The sequence below is a fragment of the Sipha flava genome, unplaced genomic scaffold (genome assembly GCF_003268045.1).
Source record: "Sipha flava isolate LNK unplaced genomic scaffold, YSA_version1 403_pilon_pilon, whole genome shotgun sequence".
In the NCBI taxonomy this organism is placed as follows: domain Eukaryota; kingdom Metazoa; phylum Arthropoda; class Insecta; order Hemiptera; family Aphididae; genus Sipha; species Sipha flava.
In genome coordinates, this window is record NW_020273117.1 from 25332 (window position 1) to 44815 (window position 19484).

General features: G+C 26.9%; 2 protein-coding genes across 4 annotated transcripts; one reads left to right on the forward strand and one right to left on the reverse strand.

Moving 5' to 3' along the window:
* The first annotated feature begins 138 nt into the window (after positions 1-138).
* Positions 139-15581, forward strand: LOC112688784 (rho GTPase-activating protein 12-like). Of its 3 annotated transcripts, none has more exons than XM_025562146.1 (13): positions 139-416; positions 1998-3069; positions 4396-4578; positions 4658-4882; positions 12740-12945; positions 13031-13088; positions 13161-13304; positions 13371-13565; positions 13637-13739; positions 14057-14197; positions 14254-14568; positions 14765-14870; positions 14930-15581. In XM_025562146.1, the coding sequence occupies exons 2-13, from the start codon at positions 2026-2028 to the stop codon at positions 15099-15101; spliced, it is 2892 nt and encodes a 963-aa protein (XP_025417931.1). In that variant the 5' UTR covers positions 139-416; positions 1998-2025; the 3' UTR covers positions 15102-15581. The 3 variants fall into 3 exon arrangements, with proteins under 3 accessions (XP_025417931.1, XP_025417932.1, XP_025417930.1); XM_025562147.1 differs by lacking the exon at positions 139-416 and adding an exon at positions 651-858; XM_025562145.1 differs by lacking the exon at positions 139-416 and adding an exon at positions 1079-1180.
* A 475-nt stretch (positions 15582-16056) lies between these two features.
* LOC112688781 (phenylalanine--tRNA ligase beta subunit) lies at positions 16057-18618 on the reverse strand. Its single transcript, XM_025562142.1, has 11 exons — positions 18476-18618; positions 18358-18413; positions 18139-18293; positions 18001-18067; positions 17637-17903; positions 17402-17581; positions 17171-17346; positions 16817-17105; positions 16547-16757; positions 16319-16477; positions 16057-16254 (listed from the first exon to the last, which is right to left on the reverse strand). The coding sequence occupies exons 1-11, from the start codon at positions 18531-18533 to the stop codon at positions 16103-16105; spliced, it is 1770 nt and encodes a 589-aa protein (XP_025417927.1). The 5' UTR covers positions 18534-18618; the 3' UTR covers positions 16057-16102.
* Between the last annotated feature and the right edge of the window lie 866 nt (positions 18619-19484).

A 19484-nucleotide genomic window follows, 5' to 3' on the forward strand; every position in this document is an offset into this window, starting at 1 on the left:
TCGGCCGACGCTGTCGTAACGCAATAGCTCGTGTCGTTCATCGTCGCGTACCGTCGTGATTGCCGCCGCCACTACCACCACTACCGCCGTCACGGTCAGAATAACAACAAAAACAACAATAATAATAATAATAAATAAATAAATTTATATTATAAGTTTATGTCAAACTGTCGATTAGAAACGATAAATCGCGTTGCAGTGAGTCACATCGTAATCGTCCGGTCCCGATAGGTGGTGTCGAGCAATACTTACTCATAATTTATCTTTTACATTCGACTTCTTCTGTTTTTTAGTTTTTTTCGTTCCCCTCGATATTAAACGATTTGTTCGACGAATACCTTATTCGATTGTCAACGCGTTTCGGCAGTTTTCAACGGCCAAGGTCGTTTCCAATGGGATTTTTGAACGGCATTTTGGTAAGTGGAAAAACGTACAATTATTGCAAGTATCTACATTGATATTTTATTGTTATAATTCTTCAATGTAAGACAATACATTTGAGATTTATGTGTGTATTTTGAAGAGCGGATATTGTAGATAATAAATAAATAATAAAATTATATTTTATACCTAGGGAGCAAGGTGTGTACGCTCTACCTCTCTGTGTTATCACCCGTTTTTCAATAAACCATAACCTAGTACGCTCACGTCTCCACATTACGTACGCTTTGAGACTCATTTCGGCCTTCGACTACGTGTTCGGATATCGGTTTTTTTTTTATGTGTAACTACCGTTTTTCGTGTTAGTGAGGTGCATGGTAAGCGGATGGGGTTGGGTCCTGCGACAGTTTTCGTCATGAATTAAAATATAGTTACGTTTTATCTTAATTTGCAATCGTCGTCGATATAATCTTACGTGTATGTAGTTAAATTAAAAAAAAATACGAACCATTTTATTACGGGTTAAGCATGTAAAATTCATAACTATCAGAAAAAAAAACTTCAAACTCTTCTTGGTGTGAATTAAGAAATTAAGAATTTGACAGCTTAACTCTTGCCCTATCCAGATAGCGTATCAATACATTTTACTGTGATATTCGAATAAAATTTTAATTTGTGGTCTTACCTAATCACCTACTTATTATGAATGACCAACTGTACCTGTACTTTATATAGTTCACAAGTCCTATACAAGCTACTGATTGATTTATTATTCAGCCATTTGCAACATTACTCTCATGTTTGTATTTTTTTTTCTGTACTTACAATAAATACTTTTATTATGTTTCACATCATAAAAGATTATAGTTCACCTCATGTTTATATATGTAAATTCATTTTCTTTCTTTTAAAAAACTATTTTGTCAATTTTTAGATGATTATAAATCAATATAAAGTTATGTTGTATAGATTCCTACCATTAGTAAACATTCAAAATTTTTTATTCTTTAAACATTTCACCTTATATTTTACTATTCTTTGATATTTTTACTTAAATTATTATAGTTTGGTTTATTTTAATTTTTATAATTTATGATTATTAATCTAAATCTGTACATATTTTTTTCTATTAATGATTTAAAATAAATAAAAATAATTTTTATCTGAAAGTTTAATACTTGGATAATATGCTTTAAGAAAAATAACAAAAGTAATTTACTGTGGTATATCTTAGTATAAATGAATTTACTATTACATTTTATAAAAATAGTTATAATTTTAATATAATATGTTCATATTAAACAGACATTTTTACTGTTTTTAATTTTTTATTTTACTTAAATATATTGAATTCAGATATTTGTTAAATATTAATTCTAACGTAACTTATTCATTTTAATTTATTATAATATCAATATATATATTACCTATACATATTACTATATACTATATACTATTGTAACCATGGGATTTGACTTTGACATTGGGATTAAATTAATAACTTAATAAATTGGAACTTTTCTACTTTACTTTATGACTTAAAATAAATGTTCATTTAAAAGTAGTTATAGTTATAATAGTAATCAATATTGTATTAAAGAGATTTTTAATTTTAGGTGTCAAATTTACAATGACTGTGGCACAATGGATATTGCCGACATTAAGGTTAGGGTTCTTTATGATTTTGAATATAAGACAAGAGAAAATAAGCATATATCAATTAAAGAAGGCGAGAAACTACTTTTATTGAAAAAAACTAATGATGATTGGTGGCAAGTTATACGTAGTTCAGGCCGACCATTTTATGTTCCAGCCACTTTTGTTAAAGAAATACCACGAGCGCCTAGCAGGCCTAGTTTATCCAAGGGGGAGGAGAAAATTAAAATGGAAAAACCACAAGTGCTAAAACGTACTATTTTTGAAAAACCTTCAACTCCGTCCTATGAAAACATTCCTTTAGAAAACACAACTGTTGTAAGTGTCAGTGATTCCATCATCGATTCTGTAATTAGTGATATTAAACGAGTTGATATTCAAAATGAAAATAATATATTATCACCTGTGGCCAATCGAAAAAATAAAACTGTGGTCACCGTTAACCAAGAAAATACTGGCTATTGTCAAGTGAATGTTAAAAAATGTAGTACTAAGGAGCAAGTTTCATTACAATTATCAAGCTCCTTAGAAGAACTTGCTCAAGAAATTGAGTTAAAATCAATGCCATTAAATAAAAATACAACTAATGAGTGCTCTCCAATTACAAGTTATTCTAAGGTTCAGAACTTGTTAGAAAATATTCGCAAGCCTTCTAATATTACAGTTAAAAATGCAATTGACGTTGAAAAGCCTGATATAAGTAGTAATGGACAAATTAATAAAAATGTACTTTGTTATTCTGGCAGCTTTAAAACAAAACATGAACGTGACAAATGGGCTAAAAATATAATGAGTAATGGAAATATTATTGAAGAAAATAAGCTAGATGATGAAGAATCAATGATGATGAGTGATTCTATTGTATCAAAATCAACATCTACACCTGATGCCCATAGTACTAGTGCAGATCTCACAGGTGGATCTACAGATAGCTTATTAGATGGTGATTCATTGGGTATTACTGATAGTGATCAAGATTCTTTAAGAATGCATGGATCCAGAAAACGAACATCTTTAGCAAGAAATCGTCGAGTAAGAGTTCAATTTTTTTTAATTAATAAAATTATAAAAAAAATGCATTTTATTTGAAATTAAACACAAAAAAACAGTTAATCAAATAGATATATAATATTAATTGGTGCTAGTAATGCTTGTTTCAATATTAATTATAAATTAAAATACAGTTATTGAAAATTAATTTTTGCTTTAAAATGTTAAATTATAATCAAGATAGCAAAACTTTGCAAGACATTAGTTTACATCATAACTATTAAACTTCAAAGCATACATAGTATATTTTTAATTATCCGAAGAAAATATTAATTTTTTTACTAACAATTTTATGGTTTGATGAACCTCCATCATTATTTTAAAATATAAGTAGATATATTAATACATGCATTTGTATACTAATTTGATTAATATAATTACTTAATCTTTTATTTATATACACACTTAACAGTTTGTATCTGAGTGTGCAAGTAATTTTATAATAATATTATCAGTTGAGTAATTTGTTTATTTAGTGATAAAAGTACTTGAAAACATTTACATGAACAAATCATAATAGTTCTTATTTAAATTTTCATTAATGTTATTTTTCTAAAAATGCAACAGCACAATTTTAGAAGTATTAATATTAATATTTTAAACAAATCCATATTTTATGTGATATTGATATATGATATCTGAGAATATGGTTAAAATATAAAATTTAAGCTAAAATATTTAATTTTTAAATTCTATAATTAATTTGTGTGTTGTAAAATAATCAGATAATCTAATGATATATAAGTATTATAAAGTATTGATATCCTACTTTAATTTTTTTATATTTATATGTTCATTAACAGAACATAATTTTAACAATCTAAGAAAAATTTTTATTTTTAATCAGAAAACTAACTTAACTTAATAAGCACTATTGCTTGTTATTTTAATACACATATACATTGTATATACAATTATAGTTATATATATTTAAATATTCTTAAAAAAGTAGTTGAATTAGATGAAAATATTCTTAAATTGGGATGTTAGATATATTATTCAATCGTCTATTTTCACTTAACATAATCAATTTTATTTTTGCTACTTTCACATATAATTTTCTTTGCATGTTTAATAGATTGGCCTGTGAAAAAACTCAGGAAAACAATATTCACCTGGATTTAATTAACCATGAAAATCTGTTCCATTATTTTCTCTTACAAACTGTTTCATTTAAGTAATCATTGTAGTTTTTTATTTACTTAACATTAAATTCATTGACCCGAATAGTATTTAATTTATGCTTTTTTTTTTTTTTTATGAATTGTCTTTATGTATGAATCTTCTATAATTATAATTTATTTTTAGGTGGATTCATATTCTAAAAGATATCCATTAAGAAGTACTTCACCGCCTATTCCGGATGGTACTCTGAACCATGGTGAATATTTGTTTGGTTCATGGTATAAATACTCCATTGAAGATGGTAATAAAGTTTTTTATTACAATACCAAAACTTGTGAACGCACCTGGTCCTCTCCAAAACAACGTGTAATTGACATATGTTATTAATTTTGCAGTTGGATCTTTTACTCAAACATTTTTTATATTTTTATTTTTCTTGCAATAGGAAAATAAAATAAGTCGACCTAGTAGTGCTGGAACTATTAATTCGGGAAGTCAAAGTTCATCACCATTAGCTGAATTGGATGAAGAATTATATGAACCTAATGATAACACTCCATCATTAAAAACAAAAGTTAAACTTATTAGTGAAACACCTGTAGGATGGATAATGAAAGCTGATCCAAACTCTGGCTTGCCATGTTTTGTAAATCAGTCTACAGGAGCAAAGGTAAGAATAATTGTAGTAGAATTTATTATTAATTATATCAAATTAAATATATGATTGAAGGTATATAACTTCTGTTCAGTGTTATTGAGTATTCATGTTAATAATGTCATACTATTTGAACTTCAGTCAGGTTTAATGAAAACTTAATGAATGACAAATAAATATTAAAATGTATTATCGCAAGACTAATAACATGGAAATAATTCTAAACTATAATTCAATGTGATAATAATTACTTAATTAAAATGTTAAAATCCAAACCTAAATTGCATAAATGTGATGTAAAAAAAAATCATTTAGATATATTTGTAGTATAAGTTTAAAAAATATTGCCACATTTTAAAAATGTTTTTTAGCAATTGTTTGGCACTTTTTTAGTCTTATAAAATAAGAAAGTATGATTATATAACTAAAATTTTAACGATATAGAATTGCAAATCTACCTAAACTGTCTTCAGTTGATATTGGTTTTACTATTATTAATTATTAGTGTTAACATTAAATTTTAAATTAAGCTTATTAATAAAATAAAAATTCATCCATTGTGTAAAACTTTTTGAAATATTTTCTGCACCATAAAGCAATAATTCAAAAATTACAGCATTATAAAACTTGGTTCTATTATAGTATAAAATACATTTTTCTACAATTATTTAAATTTAATACATTTTTTTTTGAATTATAGATATTCGTAATGTAAGAAATACTCTTTAAGGTTGGTAGCTATTATCCACTAAAATTATTACCCTCACGGTGTTCTCCGAGTGGCTTGGCATATCAAAGTATTTTGACATTACAAATTAATGACACCTTGCTCTATAGTTACAAGTTCATAGTATCTATTTTGTGTTATAAATAAAATTCCAAAAACAAATTTTGAAAATTAATTCATTTTGATAAAATTTGACAGTTTAAGATTTTAAACTACTTATAGTTCAACGACATTGAAAATTGTTTATAATTAAGTGTAATGATGTATGATTGGAATACTAATACAAAATAAATATAATATTACATTATTAATAATCGTTTAATTACTGCTCTTTTCTCGTTTGATCTTATCGAAAATATTTTAATCTTAACAATTTTCACTTAAGTGCTTATTGGTCCTTATGGTTTTTAGACAATTTATGTATGTAAACAAAGGGTACTTGTGCATTATCACGCCTACCGCCGACTCGTCGCAATTACCTTGATTTCGAACGTATTATGTTACCGAACATATTTTTAATAGGTTTATAATAATACAAAACTACTCAAAGCTAAAAGTCAATGTAGTTGGTAAGTTCCATAGATCTATTGCCAAATAATCGTAACTGTACAACAAGTTATTACTACTACAGCGTGGTTGTGACTAAATGTCTATAAAAGTCCTAAAAGTTACCCAGCCAGCAGTGGCGTAAATTGGGTGGTAGAAATGTGGCACTTGCAACACCACATCTAAAATGTGGTGGTGCAAAGATATGTTTTTGCACCACCAAAAAATCATTGAAATTTGTATACCTATAATGTTATTTGCAAGAGCCAAGGAAATTTGCATATTAAAAACAAAATTTGATTGTTTTTTTTTATTAATATTTTAATAATAAAGGTTTTAATGCTAAAATAATTAAAAATGTATTTGTTATTTAAAGAAATATATGGGAAAATATATCGCTTGTTTGCTACAACAACGACATAACACAAAAATCGTAATTTTTGAGGTGTTTGCAAATAATAATTATTTTGGTTCTTTTCTTTAAGCCAGGTTCATACTATTGCATTATAGACTTGCTTACAATAAATATCATGCAAGAATACGCATAGTTATACGCAAGTGCATGTTCACATATATGCTTATATTTTTAGTCTTGTATTTATTTAAATATAGTTTAGTTTCAAAAGCAGTGGTGCACACAGAATTTTTTTTTAGGGAGGGTCAAGGTAAAAATATAACACATTTTACAATTAACAAAATTATGTAAATCCTTAATATATTTTGACTTAAATAATAGCATTGATAATAAAATAGACTATTCTATAATCAATGATACTAGGTATTCAATATTAGCTCTTCATATTTCAAACTTGTAAAATTTGTAAATTTTAACCTAGACATGGAGAAAATTTCGGAGAGGGGTTGCGATAAGTGCGATTGTAACGACACTGAAAAAATAGAAATAGAATCGTGTATAAAACGGCCTCGCTATAACCCATAATATGAGGTAGTCGCGCGATAGGCGCGATAACGCACAAGTACCAAACAAAGAATTAAGAATATTTTTAAATTAATTGAATTATTTTTATTATTTTATCTACTTATATATTTACCTGATATGTGTCGAATGTTTATAAATAATTTTATTATGATTTTTTAAGTTATCTTGTTCGTAAAATTAAAAAACGACCTGAATGCAAGTGTGTTTTAATTGAAAAAATAAATAATAACTATATAATACCAGTTGATCGAAGTTTGTAAATGTTATGGTTGTAATATAACTTTAAACATAGCCGTCTTAGCTTATTTATTGCAACATGTGTATGTTTTCTCTATGTTAACATTTTATAATATACGTCAGTGGTGGCCAAACTTTTTTTTCCTCGGGCCATAAAAAACAACTTTTTTTTTATCGCGGGCCATAAAAAAATGCATTCTAAATTTTTTTTATGTAAATGCAAAATATTACAGTTATACAAATAAGTGCTGTAATATAGAAGACTTTCGCGGGCCAGATATTAAATGATGGCGGGTCGTAGTTTGGCCACCACTGATATACGTCTATAATACATATATATATATATATATTAGGGTGCCACTTATTTTTTATTTTTTACTTCGTGCCACTTGTAATTTTATTAAACATAGTCTAAAAGTAATCACTGTAAAGTTTTATTGATTTTGGATATGTTTAACAGGTGCCGTATTAAGTTTAAAGTTTATAAATAACAATCATCATTAGCGCAACTAGGGAGGGCTTAGCCCCCATGGACTAAGATTTAGTCCTCCCCCCCCATAAATATTTCATGTTATACATGGCATACAGCATACTTAACTTCACTATTGTGTCACATGCAAAAAAAAAAAAGACACATTGCAGTTAATCCAACTTGACTATGGTATATAAGAGTAGGTTAGTAATCTACAGGCAGTGACGGTGCTAGAGATTGCAAGGCCCTGGGCAAAATAAATGTTGGGTTTTATAATTTATATTAATAAAATATTTTAAGTTCAGTAAATCAGAACCGAGGGTCCATAATTATAATTTAAGGCGCGGGGCCCTGGTCAACAGCCCCTATTGCCCACCCCCTCGCGCCGTCCCTGTCTACAGGTTATTTTAAGTTTTGGTAGGAGGGCTGTAGCCCCATCAGATTTTTTACCCTAGTTGCGTCTATGACGAACATATTAAAGATTATTGGTTTTCATTTATAACGTTTCTTTTAATATATTGTTAAACCTAATATACTATAAGTATATTAATTATTATATCATTACATATTTTCAAATTTAAAAGTTTGTAAGAATAAGAAAAATAAATAAATTATAACCGTAAAAAATAATATTTTATGAGTTAGTTTTAGTAATTATTACAATTACGATATTAATTATCTTATATCTTATTATTATTATTGTATATTATATATTATAATATGATAGTTAATTCAATAATTAATTAAAATTACTTCTTTATATTATCTTATGTTAGTTTAGGATATTTCTTGCGATAATCTTGTATTGTCTGAAAAATAAAAATAAATATCATAATTTATATAATTAATTATTGTAATTAAAATTTCATTGATTTACCTGTAATAGAAATTGTTTTTGTTCGAAATTTTTTGTTATTTTTTTTTTTTTTTGAGCGAATTCTTCAATAAGTTTAATTCCTCTTTCAGCAGCATCATTTAAAATATATAATTTCTGAATGTTTTCTTGATCTTTTATAATCAATTGAAGTATTCCAAGTGTCGGAATAAGTTTTTAAAAAATCACCATCAATATTGAATCTTTTAAATAATTTTAGAGACTGTTTTCCAATAAGTTCTACCAAAATTGTGTTATAAAAAAAAAAATAACACCACATATAAATAAGTGGCACCCTAATATAATATATATATGTGTGTAATAAGTAAGGCTGGGATTTCGATGCACTTTGCATTGTTTTCCAAAGCTAATTATGCGTAACTCGTCTTGTCACAAATTTGTTTTACGTACTTTTGAATGAGAATAAGAAAGTTTATTTTGCATATTTTGGAGTTTTTATAGTTTTTAGGTAATTTTCTTGATTTTTAGGGCATTTTAGAGTTTTTGGAACATTTTTTGAATTTTTGGAAACAAAATATGAATTAGAAATTTTATTTTAAGATTTTTACACCAACATGGTTTTTATATAAATATAACAGACATAGCTGTGTCTACTGGTCGTGAATTTTAAGCCTCGTCTACACTAGCGTAATAAAACACGAACAAGATTCGTGTGTAAGTAATGGGTTAACTAGTAAAATTCTAACGAACAAATCGGCGATCCGTCAGTTGTCGGTATTTCGACGTAACATCAGAGGATGTTACGCGAACATGTTACGACAGGTATGGACACATCTTCAAACATTTTGACGAACACACAAAATTAAACTATTATTATTTATAATCAGTTTTTAAGTTTAGTTAATTGCCTACAGCCCTTACAGCATAGTCATTATTTATAAAATTTAGATTATTTAATTACAATAATTAAAATATTTAATAATTAAGTATTACCTATTCAACTCATATACGTCTATACTCAACGGTAGATTGAACTAATATGAAGTTATTTAGAAAAGTTATTTAAGTTATAATGTAATTTATTGGTTAGCTATATGCGAACCTACGCGAACATACTCATAATTTTTAGCTGTTCGACGAACAGTTTGTCAAACAGTTAGACAAACAGTTCGTCGTTATGTTACGCTAGTGTGGACGCGGCTTTATATACAGGCACGATCTTTATGTTATCAATAGATGCTAGTCTAAAGTTATGATTCTAACAAAACGACGTTTGGAATTATAATAGGAATAATGAAAGTTTGTAATTATATCCGTAAATGTATCACAAGGTAATAACGATTTTTTTCAAAATTCGAGGTTAGTATTTTCTGTCCCTTTTGGTAACCAAATGTCAAATTCGTAAATTTGTGTTTTACACGACTTGCTGAAAAATTCTGGACACGCCCACGGTAACAGATTATAAGTAGATACTCGTAATTCGAATTATATTATCGGACAATTTTTAAAATACGTCAAAACTTAAATAACGAATGTAAAACGATACGTTTTTTTTAGATTAAACGAAATACGTATCTAGCTTTATGTACAACTTTTTTTTTTAATTCATACTAATACTATACTAAATATACTTGTAATATATTTTCGGAGTACATTTAAAGTCATTTTTATAATATATTTTATAAATTTTTCCGTCTTTTAACTTTTTATTATAGTTCAAATAATTTTATTTATACTAAAATTATTAAAAATAAAAATTTTAATGCATTATTTAGAGTTTTTAGGTCATAAAAGAATTTTTTTTTAGGGCATTAAAATCCCAACCCTAGTAATAAGTAATAAATTCAATGGTTATAATTTCCAATTCGTTTTAAATTATGTACTCTGATAGTGATATAAATAGAAGTTAAATCTATACATCTAATACATTTTTTAAAATAATCAAGCGTATTTACCTGTTATAAATTATAATATATGTTTTTAAAATTTATTAGACGTTTTATTTGAGAATTTTAATTTATTTGACCAGTCTAAAGTAATTTACTCAATATAAATTTTGTCTGAAAAGTTTTTACTTGCCAGTTCATATACTGTAACGCTCCACGCAAATAAGTTCTTTAAATATACTTCAAATATATTCCTATATTAATGATTAATGGAAAATAGTATAAGATACATTCTGTTTACGTATTAACTTAATAATCACCCGTCTACTTACTCGGTTTTAATCGAGAACTGGATGGACGTGACTGCCACAGGTTATTTTTCATTTTTTTAACTAAATGCAGTGCTCGAATTGGGGGGAGTGCTGGGGGACGGAGCTCTTCTACTATTTTTTTTTTTTTTCGCTTACCCCAACTATATTTTTTCACCGGAACGGGAGGACGCCACGTTCATCCTAATTGATGTCCAAAATAATTTTTATGTGAATTTCAATTTACGTCAGTTGGAAAATGAATTTTACGATTTATAATCGCAAAACTATTTTTATAATTCAAGATTATATGGTGGTTATGATAAGGGACAACGTCGTTATTTCTGGAAAAATATAAATAGTAATGTCTGTGAATTTAGTGTATCGGAAAAAAATAAATGCCTTCACCACGACCTTAGACTAATCTTCTAAGGCCGTGGCCCGCACTAAAGAGTAAAAGTAAATAAAAACAAAAACCAAATATATGATTATATCATTCGATTCATGAGACTGCCTGATCGCCTACAATTATCTATGTTAATTATTATTTTATTTTTATTTTCCATTGTAACATATAGGATGTTGGTATTGCTATCAAAATAATTATATTTGGAATTTAAATATTTGTTTAGCTGAAAAGTGGTATTTAAAATATATTTTAGGTTGGAAGAGGGGGGAAGCCCCTCACGGGTCTGTGTCAAATAATTGCGCACATGGAACGCAATTTTCAAATCGTTGGACTGAGCTCCTTTACTTAATTTTTCCCAATTCGAGAACTGACTAAATGAAACATATTTTTAATTAAAGTTTAGTATTTATTATAAAAAAATAATAGCTGATTTAATATCTGAACTATATTCTAATTTTTAACCTTTGCAAATCGCGAAAGTTTGCAATTAATGAAAACAAAAATATCGTTTCGTAAGTTAATACACTATGATGTTAACCTCATTCATTGTTAGATTGAATAACCTATATTATAGATTACTTTTTTGTATTACAATATCGTATTTTTATTCTCCTCGACAAGTTATATAATATTATTTAAAATTATTTAAATATTTTATTTATAAAACGGAATACTATGATTTATTTATAATTATAATTTTTAAAGGTTATTTAGATATTTTAGTTTTATAATTAGGTTAAAGTATGACATTTAAATGCCAACAAGTTCAATATAGCCAAAAATACACATCACAAATCTATTTTAAAAAATTTGTATTCACCATCTTGTTAGTTAACCATGAATATAGCTCGTGTAAAATAGTAGTTGTCTGATTGTCTCGTTTTAATTGTATGATGTCATAAAATAATAAGCTCCGCGTATGAACGGATGTCAGCATGTGTCAATTAGTATTACGCCATCTTTTGAACGCATCAGTTTACATATCGACTGTTCATCATGGAAGCGGATGTGGTTGAATGGTTACAACATTTACGTTACACAGTAGCTGAAGAGTCTGAACCCTGGAATTTATTTAGTTTGTACCACGAACCTTTCTCGAATTCAATTGTAGGTACTTTGGTAGACATTGATTCTACCTCCAGCGTCTCAGATTTTGAATACATTAATATGAACGACCAGCCGAGCAATAGATTATCATTAATAGTTAACCATGATACTCAGCAAGACTCAGTTTCTTTGGCGTTTCCAACCGATGAAATTTCAGTTTCATCTAAAACATCTTTGTGGTCCAACATACATGTTTGGAAAAATGGTTTAACAGACATTGCTAGTTCTTCACCTGATAATAAACAGGTTTTTACTAACTATCTTTGAAAATTTGTAAATACCTATTATTTTTATTCAGTTTTACAAAAAATATAATTTCATTAAATAAATCACTATTTTATTTTAAACTTATTATTTGAACTCATAAATTAAATCATTTTTAAAAATATATTTTTTGTTTTTTAGTGGTTTACCTCAAAAGATTTTGAAGGTCGCTCATATTATTTTGAAGAAAATAGTAATGAATCTTCTTGGACATTGCCTGAAACAAACAATAAAATCTTACGTAATACTAGCCCATCAAATTCAAAAGTTGACTTAGAAGATTCTTCATCGTCTCTCAAACCCTCAAACAAGAATATAATTGAAAAAAATGATTCTCCAATCTTAAAGTAATTTATTATTGTATAAATATCATGATAATCATTTAATTTAATTGCTAAATAGGTATACTAACTTTATTATTTAAATTGATAGGAGTTCATTGTCACCTCAAGTTCCTCGAAATTGGCCACAATTATGGGATGGCCATATGGTAACCACTCATTTTATTAATATTTAAATAGATTTCAAAATTATATATCAAACATTTTTGACTGATATTTAGTGCGTATTAAAAGAAGGTCCATTAAATCGAACAAAAATGACTGAAAATGGAAAACGTCTTCGAAAAAATTGGACAACATCACATGTTATTCTTACTGAATTATTTTTACTTTTCTTTAAAGATGCAAAATCTTTTATAGCTATGGTATAATATTGTTTATAGTATTATATCTTATATGTATGTATAAATATACAAATTTGTATTTTATAGAAAAACGGTAATGGTCGGCCAGAACTTTGTATTGACTTAAATGGTGCTCTTGTTCAAAAAGCTGACAAGATGTCTAGCCGTAAAAATGTATATGTTATCAGTACTGTTTTAAGAACCCAGGTATTGTTCCAAAATGATTGTAACATTCAGGCTGAATCATGGCTATATGGAATACAAGCAGCTATTTCAAATCTGGTGGGTTAAATATGCTAGTAAAATGTATAATTATAATGTTTTGTAATTTAATACTTGCTTTTTAATTTTAGCCTTGTAGTTATGATAGTTGTCCTCGTATACCAAGTTCAAATATCTTAGAATTGCCTGAAGATGAAAAAATAACTAAAGTCAATAGAAACAAGTCAATTAATAGTAAGTTACTATAAAATAACTTGTATAAAAAAAAAAAAAAAAATAGGATACACTTGGGCATAATGGACTAGTTAATTTGTTATATTTAGTCATATCCTGTGAAGGGTTTAGATAATGAAACAGGAAAAAAAAATAATAGTTTTATCAATTGAGTCTAATAAATATTTTTGCTTGTTCAGTGATTGTATTATATTATCTGTTATTTTATAAACAGTAATATTTTAAATATTGGTTCATTTTAAGTGTCATTTTTATAATAAGAAGTATGAAAAAATTATAAAATTATTGATTAATTGTCAAATTAATTATTTTAATAGTAAAATTAAAAGACGGAGGAAGTATGGAAGATTTAACAGCAACTAATGTAGAACGTCAAACTAAAATAAAAGCTCGTTTACGTAAATTTTTTCACCGAAGACCTACAATAGAATTACTAGTCAAAAAAGGAATATGGAAAGGTATTTGTACATTATTCTTTCAAAAATTATTTTTAAATAATTGTTTTTAAATTTAGATGAGCCTGCATTTGGATGTTTCTTAGAACATGTTACTGGTACAAACCAACCTCGTATCCCAGAATTTGTTAAACGCTGCATAACAGCTATCGAAAGCAGTGAAGATAATTTGAAAACTGATGGTTTATACCGCGCTTCAGGCAATTTATCTCAAGTGCAAAAGATTAGACTACAAGTTGATCAAAATAATCTATCAGTAATTGACCAAGAAGAAGATGTTCATGTTCTGACTGGTGTTCTAAAGCTGTTCTTCAGAGAACTTAAAGAGCCATTAATACCATATCATGCTTTTCGTAAAGCAATATCAGCAGGAAGTATGTGTCCAAAGTTTATTTATCAATTAACTTAAATTTATTGTTCATTCAATGTATTTTTACTTGACTACTAACCTTTGTTTGTATACATTATACAATTATTATAATATGTATTTATACGTTATGAATTATTCAACTTTTTTTTAGATACTAAATTTTATAGTACATTACCATAGTTAAGAATTTTTTTTTTCAGCAAGTCATAGTCACAAAGACAAATTATCAAATTTTTGTGACATCACTAAATCTTTACCCGGGCCAAATTATGATACCTTAAAGTTTTTACTCAAACACTTGTTAAAGTAATATAATATATTTAACTTACTCATGTTATTTTATATTAATTATATTGTGTATATAGAGTTACAAGTTACAAAGAATTCAACAGGATGCACATACCAAATTTAGCAATTGTTTTTGGGCCAACCCTCATGTGGCCAGAAATTGAATCAACAAATATGGCTATAGATCTAATGCAACAGAACATGGTGATTGAAGCACTCTTGGTTGATTTTGATAATATATTTAAATAAATTTACAAAATCATTAAAATAACATATTAAAAACCGTTCAATACAGCTAGAAACATAACATTCCGAATATGTAAAAACATTATTTATGTTTATATTATTTAATACATACCACTGTACTCATAACAAGACAATAACTAAGACTGACATGTTTTGACATTTATTGCAGGAACTGTTGGATATATTAAATATATATTTTTTTTAATGAAATGATATGAAAATGTTTACCAATTGTTTTTTTTTTTTTTAAAAGGGCCACCGATTATTTTTGGTAGAATGTTATATAAATATCTATTTTTTACTGCTACCAAGTACCTAAGAGTATGTAGTATGATTTTAGAATATTTTTTGTTTTGTGACTTCTGAGTTGTGTTTTGTAATGGTTAACAAAATACTCTCCAATTTTATCCTATTAGTTGTTTTTTTATTTATGTAATTATAGACTAGACTTATTTTTGTTACTGTTTCTTATTATTTTAGTTTTAAATTTAGGTTTTTTTTTTTTAGAAATTAAACATTCTGTGAATTTTTTACATTGAGTGATTATTATTATTTTTGATCTAAATATGCACATATTATTGCATCAAATATATTTTACCTATGTTAAAAAAATTGTGTTTTGCTATTTCTATAACCAAAAGACTTAAGTATTTATATTATAGAATAAATTTAGAAATATACAAATAGAATCAACATTTTGAATAATTAATTTTTTATTACTTACACTTTTATAAATTAAGTAAAAGGTTTGAGCAAGTTTCTGATGAATGCCTTTGGTCAAGTTTTGGTACATAAAAATACACATGAGTTTATATAAATTATTATTTTTTTTTTTTTTAATTTCATAATATATTTATATTATATTTTAATACGTAGTAACTTCTGATTTGCATATGATAAATTTTTAAGTACCTTTATATTATTTAGGAACAGTTTATTTAAAAACCATAAAACATAATTTCATTTGAATAAATTATATCAATATTTTTCATTCAATCATATAATTACAAAAAAGGTTCAAGATTGATTTCAAATGCTGAACATGGCATAGTTAGTTCATAAGCAGTAAGTACTTCTGGATGTAAAACACCCATTGATCCAATAATATGTCCACGATAAAAAATTTGTGCACAACGACCTGGGAAGAAAGTATCATCTACCAAAACAAATTAAAATTAAAGTGTTAGAAAATAAAACAATTTGATGTATATCACTCATACCATTTGCTGCTTTAATTTGATAGGTATTTTCACTTCCAGTAGAAAATGGAACATTTAACATTTGCATGAGTCTGTCCATTAAACCATGGACAATTTCAAAACCTGGAGTTTTACCATAATATATAGCACACACATTTCTTTGATTCCGTGCTCCAACTTCTACAATTGGAGATAAATTAGTTAGCAACCCAAATATCTATACAATAATCATTCATAATTAATAATTACCACTAGTAGAATCTTTAAGCACCACATCAGTTACTTCAAATAATTTCATGGGCAGTGGCATTTTTTTATTAGCTGAAATTGTTTTCAAAAGTCCAGACAAGAGATTGGTACGTGCAACTTGGAATTCCAATGTTTTTGGGTTGCTTATGCGTACAGTACGTTCAATGTCAAATGTTTTACGAAGTTTAGACGAAACATCTTCTTTTGAACACTGAAGAGATACAATATAATACCATGGTAATGAAATATAATTAAAATATAACAACTCACCAAGGAGAAAGTCAATACTTCATTGAAACCACAATATGCGATTTCATTTCTGACTTTGTCCGATAAAGAATTAATAGGTAGTTGAGAGCCAATTGTTGATGTCTTAGGTAATGTTTTAGGTATATTATTATAACCATAAGCAATAGCAACATCTTCGTATAAGTCGCATGCATGAATAATATCATGTCTAGTTGGTGGTACTTCAACAACGATTCCATCAGATTCTTTCAGAACAGTACTTTTCAAACACATTGATGATAAAGCAGTGGACAGGTTGTCTAAATTTTCACTAAAAATTTTATTTAATTTAAGATTTAAACATATTTATTATTAATATTATAATTTCTATCAAACCTAATCCCTAAATATGAATTCACTTTCTTCCGATTCACTGTTTCCTTGCGATATTTAAGTTCTGGGTATAATTTTACTGATCCATCTGGGTATACAATTTCACACCTTTCTGCTGAATACTTATTTGAACAATATTTACTGAACATGCACAGAACTGTATCCAAAACAATATTTGCCTAAAACAAATAAAATATTAAATTTTTAAAATCAAATCTTTTATTTCAGGCATACTTTCTTAAGATCAGTAGCTGTACACTCGATGAAGATATTTTTCGTCTGTAAAGTAATCCTTGAATGATGACTATTAATAATAGGGGGCATAGATAATACAGTTCCATTAATGTCTGTAATAACTGGATATACACTACTGTCTTTGATAATACTCAAATATTGTTTCAATTGAGGATGTGTCTATAAATAAAAATATAAATAGAATTCCAACTTTTAGAGTTTAATTTTTGTTTACCGAATAAATGTCCATTAGTTCAGAAGCACTGAAGACTTTTGATTGATTCAAAGCTTGAAATTTGATATCACTAGGTGGTAAAGCATCATATGTGAAAGGACCTTGAATAGTATCTAAGTCATGAGTACCAATGGCAACAAGTGATCGCTTTCTACAAATATTTTGATGTAATTTATCCTGCAAGTCTATAAAACTAGTATATCTCGCTTGATTAAATGCAACATTTCTCAACACAGCTGCAACAATATAAGGCCGAATTTGTTTTGTCTATACAAACAACAAAATTATGTAGTATAGAAACTTAAAATAAAAAACTTTCTTTAAGTATAACTAATTAATTCATATACTTATCATACAAACGTACATTTGATTTAACAAATACTTTAAGGGGTTTTTTAGACTGCAGAACTTTAAACCGAGGTAACTCCATTCTAGGATAATAAAATAATAACTATTGATAACAAATAATTACATTTAAATGATAACTGTATAGATAGTTTACTTTTTTTGGAATACAAGTAATGCATCCACTAGTCCTTCTAAACATAACAAATCGTAACGGTTAGCTGGTATATCGATTTTATAAATTATATCATCAGAAGCACCTTCTGATTTGGACATGTTTTGCTCTTTAGTGACCATTTGTTTTTCAGACGTCTAATACATTTTTTTATGGCAATTAACAACTTATAATTAATATTATAAACTAAAGAATACTCACCACTTCATCAAGCTCTAAACCATATGAGATGCACAAGTTTTCAAATTCTTCATCAGCTGAAACACATTAAAATATGATAGAAATACAATACCAGTTTATAATAAAAGCAAATGATTACTGTAAGTAGTTCCCAGCTCCTCGAAAAGCAAATCTCTTTTGATATTGATTGTAGGCATTTTGTGTTCAGTATAAACTTTAGACTTGGAAAAAACTAACAATAACCACACGTCTTAACGTCAATTATCAAACACGATTTTGTTATCATCTTGCTATCAATGATAATGATACACACCGTATCACCACAATAGTATATTATATCCATAGATAATAGAAGAATGGATAGGCCATTACAACTTATCACACGGGAATAAATATTTATTTTGAGGTTACAAGGGGTCTTATCAATTATCAAAATGTCAAATTGTAAATTTAAATAATCAATAACTATAATAGGTGTTTTTTATATTCAGTTCTTTTCGTTATTCATCATATTTTATATTTAATGTTAATTTTTAATATTAATATTGAATAACAAAATCATACTTATATTTACTTATAATTTATAATTAAAATGATATTACCTATGTCGAATCTTAAATAAATATATAAATCACAATTTGGATCCATAAGTCGGTATAATGACAATATTTAATACACATTATTTACTCATGACTAAAATGAATAAGCTTTTTTAACTTAGTTCGGGTACGTTTTTCCTTAATATTGTTATCATTTATTTTTCTAATTTCGTGAAAAATACAAATGTCAACATATTTATTGATTGTTAAATTTATTAAATTATCTCTGTGCATATGCTTATTTAAAAATGATTCTTGTCCTGTGCAATATGGAATTGTTTCTTTTCCTCCTTTATAAATGTTCACTTTAACTTTGTTAATTAAAAATTGTTTGTTCTTTGGCTTATTGTAATATAATGGAGATTCACTTCTAAAAATCTTTTCTGATTCTTGGCATAATACTTCTACAGCTTTGCTAGGATACACTAATCCTCCTCGGTTCTTAATATTTATTAAAGAATTAGGATTTTTATCGGACTGTTGAATCAAACAATTTTGGCAGCTTTCACATTTTAAATTTTTTAATATTTTTTTTACAATAAATCCACC